The following is a 7,140-nucleotide window of genomic DNA, read 5'->3' as shown; positions in this document are numbered from 1 at the left end:
AACTATCTTACTCTAACACTCTTTCTTCATAAATATATAAATAAAATGTCATCTATGACTGAAAGTGATGAGAGACTTTTGATCACATCTTATGTCTTTATTGGGACATAGATACTTTTCTACTAAGTCATTTTATAACAGCATTCTTAAGGTCTCGTAAGGTTTCAATACTCGAATTGTCTTATGGTCTAACTCACATTCATTTTCTATTTCATTTCATTTTAGCACTATTTTTTAGGGTCATACAACATTTTTAGAAAGGAGCGTAGAGAATAAGGGTGATGTTACAACCAAAATTTTACATTGCGTTATTTTTGCTCCCAAAAAATTCGATTACAACAAGTTAAAGAGATTCATATACTGATATTTCTTTCGGATTTGTCTTGATATTAAAATTTTCATATTTTATCAGTGTTCGATTGCTTGGCTCTACTAATAAACCTCCATTTAACTTGCCCTCAGATAAACCAGCGATCTGCACAGATAAACCAGAGATCTGAAACAATTGCTTTTTACAATAATTTTTTGGGGGGCCGCAAACTCACCTTTATCATCTCACTAAATACTAAAGTACTCTCAGTAATTCTCTTTTCATGAAATCGTAAATCTACAGCAAGGGTAATGACGTTGTGTATGAGTAACTAAACTAAATTTAAATGAAATTTCTAAATAAACTAATCATTATGAAATTTTTTTATTATTTTCACAGAAATCAGCATTAATCAATCACTTATTAATCAACCACTAAAATTATTCTTAAATAATTATTCTAATTCTAATATTAGTAAATGACATAGTCATACGGAAATTAAAATAAATACAAATGATTATAAGTAAAGTTAAATAAGCGCCTTATGAGAAAGTTTTATTCTATTTGTGTAAATTCTTTATTAAAAAAACATTATTTTAATTTATTTTAAGAAAATGTGAATGTAAATAAAATTTTTTTCCTTCGAGGTGCGCTTTAACATATATTTGAAATACTAATATTACTATTTTCTTACATCAATGAATTAGGTGATTTCTAAGAAATGCCTTATCAGTAACGCTTCTATAAAGAACAATTAATTTTTTCTATTAATGTAATCAAATAATCAAATAAATTTTAAAAATGATCGGTTTTAAGCTCATCAAAGCTTAAAAATTTGCTTAGTACTACAGTTGAACTCAAATAGTTGACATCTACAGCAAAAGTTTAGAAAAATGTTTAAAATTTTATATACTTTTATATTTGTGATCTATTTACTAGAGATTGGAACAGCATATTCTGCAACAAAAGTAAGTTTGAAAACATTAATAATTAAAAATGAATAAAGTTAATAACATTAACAAAAAATGTTCATTTATTTTGAATGATCTACTTCGAATTGCATAGTATAAAAGGTAATATTTATTATTATTATGCGATTATAATTATAATAAAAGTGATTTTACTTAGTACGAAAACACCCACTGTCGATATTTCATACTACCAAAAAAATCCCACAAACTGTTATGAAGCAACAGGCAATACAGGAAAAAGTGGTGTTTATACGCTTGACATAGAGGGCAAATCCTTTCTAGCTTACTGTGAGGCAGATATCAACGGCGGTGGCTGGCTTGTGATACAGCGTAGACAAGATGGCACAGTAGATTTTAATCGTAATTGGACAGATTATCAATCGGGTTTTGGGAATATTAACGGCGAATTTTTCTTTGGTCTTAATAAGTTACATACATTAACTAATAAAACCGCACATGAGCTCATGATTGTCACGCGACTATTTGACTCCACTGTACTCGATGGAAAATATGACTACTTTTTAGTTGGAAGTGAGACTGAAGGATACAGCTTGAAAAAACTTGGTTTTCCTTCCGGAATTATTACATTTTCTCTAGGGTGGAATGAAGGCTTGAAATTTTGGACTAAAGATAGATATAATAATTCTTTATGCAATAAAAATTTAACTGAAGCTATAAGTGGAGGTTGGTGGACTAATTGTTTGGACCATAGGTCAGTATAAAAAGTTGTACCAAGATATTAAAGATAAAGATAATGACATTATATCCAGGGATTTTTATGTAAAAGAAGCGTTCTTACTGCCTCCCATTATGTCATTTTACGAGTAAGTCAGAAACAAAATTTTTAATGTCATTTGTGTTAAGTTTTCTCTTATATTTAACCATAAGTTCAATTTTACTAACTTTTAAGATTCAATGTTTATTGCATAGAAAAAATGAATGAGTTAAAAAGTATTCTACAAATTACCAATTAAATATTTTTAGAAATTTATTCACCGGAAGTGAATATGTATGTAACAGTCAGTACTTAATGGTGCTTAGACACAAGACTTAAAAGACATCCTACGTATATCTATATATTCACATTATTTCTAATATATTTTTAATTTTTATTTGTAGTGACTGTATTTTTATGAATTTATGTAGTTTTGCTTATATATTGAATAATTATTTTGTTACTATTTTAATTTCTTTTATATACTTAAGCTTCGCCAATACTAACTTAAATGGCATTTACAATCGTGAAGACAACACAAACGAGGATCTATCAATCGGGGTTGACAGAAACATGACAATAAAATTTGTGCAGATGATGATCCGTCCCACTGGATTTTAATCAACAACTGTGACTTTTTGTAATACTAATTTGTAATAAAAAAATTCTAATTAATTAAAAATTTTAATAAATATGAATAAACGGAAAAAATTGTTTACAATTCCCGTCACCTTGAAAACCCCTCAATAATTGCTTTATAAACAATCTGGCGATTGAAAATAGTGCATTGAATTTAATTACTATATTTATTAATAAAGACCAACCCAACTAATGAGGCACACCCTAATCAATTCCACAATTTTCAATTACCATTGCCTCTTGAATCCAGAAAACTTACTGGTATTTGTTAAGCGAAGTGGTTCCGCCTCACATTATTCATAAAGCAAACTTAACTTAATTAAAATTAATAAAAGTGAATATTAATATATTAAAAATTATTAACCAAATACCAACAGAAAATAAATATCAATACTCAATTTCAACCAACAATGCACAAAGCCAACACAAGTGCCAAAAATTCGACGTTACAATCCATAAAACAGGAGAGATCTTTGACTGCAGACTTCATTGGGATTCTGGTTTTTGACTTCATTTTGTATTTGCCATCAGCCTTTGGAAGCAGATTTTGCTTGAAAATTATATTGTGTTGAATGGTATTCAACATTGGTTGTTCTCTGTTTCTTATTCCTCGTTCCTTATCCCTTATTCCTTTATGGAATCATATAACAACACTGATTTGGCATTCCATGAAAATGCATTGAATTGCACTCGAATGGATGCGAAAGCACATGAAAACAAAATGTATGAAAGCTTTGTTATTTAAGTTGATATAGAATACAGGAATAAAGGCAAATGACATGGAAATAGAGGACTTGATTGAATTAAAACAAGAAACTAATATTTACCTTTGAAAAACAAGAGAACCAACAAGAAAAATAAGGAAAAGAAATTTAAATAAGGCAATTGTCAAAGCTTTTATCAAAGTGTCCTCATTGTTTTCCTGCTCCAGTGAACTTTACTCCGAACTATTCGATGATTTAGTTAATTATAAGGTAAAATAGCAAAGGGAATATTTTTGTCCTAAAATTTGACTTACATACACATGATTCCTTTAGTAGATTAATAAAAGTTTTCAATGAATAGAACTTGAAATAGGTTTCGGTATGAAAAAATTTCATCATATGAGTAGACTTCTGGATTTAAGCTTTCTCAAATTTTTGCTCGACAAGACTATAACAGAAAAATTATATTTCAATAAATTTTGAAATGGTCACCTTAAAATAAACTATAGTAAATGATTTAGGTAACAAATAAAATCCATTTCTTTCGCTTAAATCACAAAATTCTACTCTTTCTATAAAACGTAATCTTCCTTTAAAATGTAATATGTATACCTCGAAATGCATTAATACTTAAATTTCACTTAACTTCATAAAGAGCAAAAAGAATATTGTGATATTAGTCAAAAACACATACCTATTAAATTATTTAGTTCAACCAAAGACGACTCAAACATTGAGATGCTGAAAAGGGGACAAAATTTTTAAGCAAAAACCTTTCATGGTTTTGTCTGGAAAATACAAAGCCAATCTTAAAATATCTCTTAAAGACAACTTTTCAACACAGAATAATTATTTAGTGTTGTGATTGCTCGTTATAAAATATACCATATGAACCAACATATATTCACGATCCCAATTAGTATAAGTTAGAAAAAGCTCCTTTGTGCAAGAGCTTTTCAATAATTATGAACGAATGTTATTTCTAATTTAGACATCTGTATAACTAAGTTACTCTTGTTTAACCAATATAATTTAAGAATATTATATACTACAATATGTATTATGAAATCTTCAATAATGTATACTATATATAGAGAAATACCTCACAAATGATCTGATAAATCTTTTAATGATACTAAATAATAAAAAAAATTATATTGTTGCAATTCACCATTGTTCGGTAAAATCGTCTCTACTGAAAATATTTTCTATTAAAAAGTTCGATTCTTTCGTCAAGACGGGCATTAAAAATCAATTTGATATAGAATACTATAATACATAATAATATAATATATTTTGATAATTATATTATTATAAAATAATAATTATAATATTATATATTATGATGTAATAGGTTAGGTTATACCGGCGATTTCTAGTGGATCCTCTTGGGCCTATTAGCCCATTTTGCTACCGTATATGTAGGAAAACTCAGGGTTTAAAACCACAGATGAAAGATATAATAGGCTTGTCCACACTCTTTATAAGCAGTACGACGAAATATGCCACACAATACTTCAATGAAGCCCCCAAAGCAACAGACACAGATGAAGATCATGTAACATCTGGAAAAGAACGATAAGAAATGAAACCGGCATTCTTTGAATGACTAGCGATATATATCTGCTGGAGACAGAAATAGTTGGAAATTCTATGTAACAAGTCTTTGCTGGTGATGGGGTACGGTTAATAATAAATATCTAACTGACTATTAGGCAGTTTTTTTCGTAGTCAGTTAGTCAGCTAATAGATAGACTATCAGTTAGATAGACTGATATTAGTGCAGTCAATATAATTAAGTTAGTTTTATTAGTTGGTAAATACTGTTTTTGGTATATACAGTTTCTCATTTTTCATTCAATAGATTACCTTTTCACTGCTTTTCTATGAATAGTCCTCAGAGCTAATCGGGCAATATTCAGATCAATTCAGTGCAATAAAATTCAATTAATTGCTGCCAATTAAAAATAATTTGAACCTTAATGATTACAAGTTTGCAGATTATTGAATTTTCTTAGTGGAAATCATAAAACGCCATTTTCATTATTATTTGCAACAACAATTTCCACTGAATGAGGTTAACTATTTGGAAAAAATCAACTCGGATTAGAGGTTTTATTTTTTCCTTTCCTTTTGCTAAAGGAATTTGTGGTTCCACTTTTGATTATTGCAAAGCAAACTTATTAGTTCCCTTATTGGAGAGCAAATACTTGAAAAGGCAAACAAAGAAAAACCAGTACTAATAGTGGAAAAAAATGTATACTCTAATTAAATGAAAAGATTTTGTATTTATTTTTCTTTTTAATTTAATTTCGTATTTTTAATTTCGATTGCATTTTCTAACATTTGTGGGACTTTCTGTTCAAACAGTTTCGATTCCTCAGCAAATAAAGTGAAAAAGTTTGAGAATTGCAACAGTTTAAGTGCTTTAATTAATGGCAGAAATAGTTGAATGAAACAATAAATAACAAAAATAAAATGAAATTAAATTAAAAACTACAACGAAATTCATGCAATCAAAAAATCATTCAAACATTAAATCAGCTTGACGTTTTGTTTTTCGAGTGATTAAAACTTTTAGCAAACAAATTACTCACAATGGAAACTAAGCTCGTTGCTCTGGGAAATATTTAATTTTAAAATAAATTGGAACGAATTATGGCCACTTGAGTAAAATATTTAATATTTCAGTTTATGATATTTTTAAAATAAATTGCAATCGTTGTATTGTACATAAAAAAAACAATCATTTAAATATGAGTTGGAATAAATGGAACAGATCAGGCCACATTTAGTGTATTCGCAAGACTACCATATGGACCTTCTGCTCAAAGAATAGGATTTTGTTGTTTTTTAACTACTCCTTAAGTATTAGACTTTTCACAAAAATTTTTTTTGTTATATTGGTACACCCTTTCTTGACATATGGCACAAATTTGAGCGCCATCTGTCAATTAGTTTGTTTACAGCAGATGTTAATGTGAGTCTACCTCAAGTGTATTTAGCGATTTTTACTATGGAAAATTCTTGTTGTACGCGATTTTTTGACCAAACACAGCACCACTGTCATCGCTCAGGCACCATATTCGCCAGATCTGGCGCCGTGCGACTTTTTCCAGTTACCGAAATTCAAATTGCCCCTTCGTAGTAAGCGTTTTGATTCGATTCAATCGGTAAAAGAGAATTCGCTGAAGGAACTAAAAGCCATACCTTCACGGGCCTACGAAAAGTGTATGGAAGATTGGGTCAAGCGTTGACATATGTGTATCGCTTCAGAAGGAGCATATTTTGAAGGAGTTAAAATAAATTTGGAATAAAATTTAAATTTGTGTGTTTTACTAGTGTGGGTATTTTTTGAGCAGAAGGAATTTGGATAGTGTCTCTAATGATAATGTGCCTTTGTTAATGCCAGGCTGATTTAATTTGACCTTCTATCTACTATCCACTACTGCGAGGTTTTTGTGGATTCAAAACAACTTTTTAGCTAATTGAGGAGGATTCGTCCTCCCTCCACCTCCACTAACTAACTAATGATAATAATTATTATCATACAATATTTAATACACCCGTATAGATAAAGGACGTACAATAAACAAAGCATAAAATAAAAATATTGGCAACTCTACCCTTTTTCCATTTTGTCTTAAGTAGAGTAAGGCTTCTACCCATCGTTTATCAGTGGTCTCAGATAACCGGGGCACAAGTTTAATAAATTTAATTGTTCTTTAAGTTAAATACTCGCTTTAACAGGTTTCAACATAACCTAAAACAAGAAGATTGGAGAGCACACCATATTCTTAA

The 7,140-nt window shown here is 29.3% G+C and overlaps 1 protein-coding gene across 2 annotated transcripts; it reads left to right on the top strand.

The window, feature by feature from the left end:
* Positions 1-1,145: 1,145 nt before the first annotated feature.
* Positions 1,146-2,698, top strand: LOC119669318 (angiopoietin-related protein 1-like). 2 transcript variants are annotated; one of them, XM_038079158.1, is made up of 5 exons: positions 1,146-1,278; positions 1,376-1,383; positions 1,439-1,993; positions 2,052-2,105; positions 2,488-2,698. In XM_038079158.1, the coding sequence occupies exons 1-5, from the start codon at positions 1,204-1,206 to the stop codon at positions 2,615-2,617; spliced, it is 822 nt and encodes a 273-aa protein (XP_037935086.1). In that variant the 5' UTR covers positions 1,146-1,203; the 3' UTR covers positions 2,618-2,698. The 2 variants fall into 2 exon arrangements, with proteins under 2 accessions (XP_037935086.1, XP_037935087.1); XM_038079159.1 differs by lacking the exon at positions 2,052-2,105.
* Positions 2,699-7,140: the final 4,442 nt, after the last annotated feature.

This window comes from Teleopsis dalmanni, chromosome 1 (assembly GCF_002237135.1).
Source record: "Teleopsis dalmanni isolate 2A chromosome 1, ASM223713v2, whole genome shotgun sequence".
Lineage (NCBI taxonomy): Eukaryota > Metazoa > Arthropoda > Insecta > Diptera > Diopsidae > Teleopsis > Teleopsis dalmanni.
This window is presented reverse-complemented; position numbering and strand designations above follow the sequence as displayed.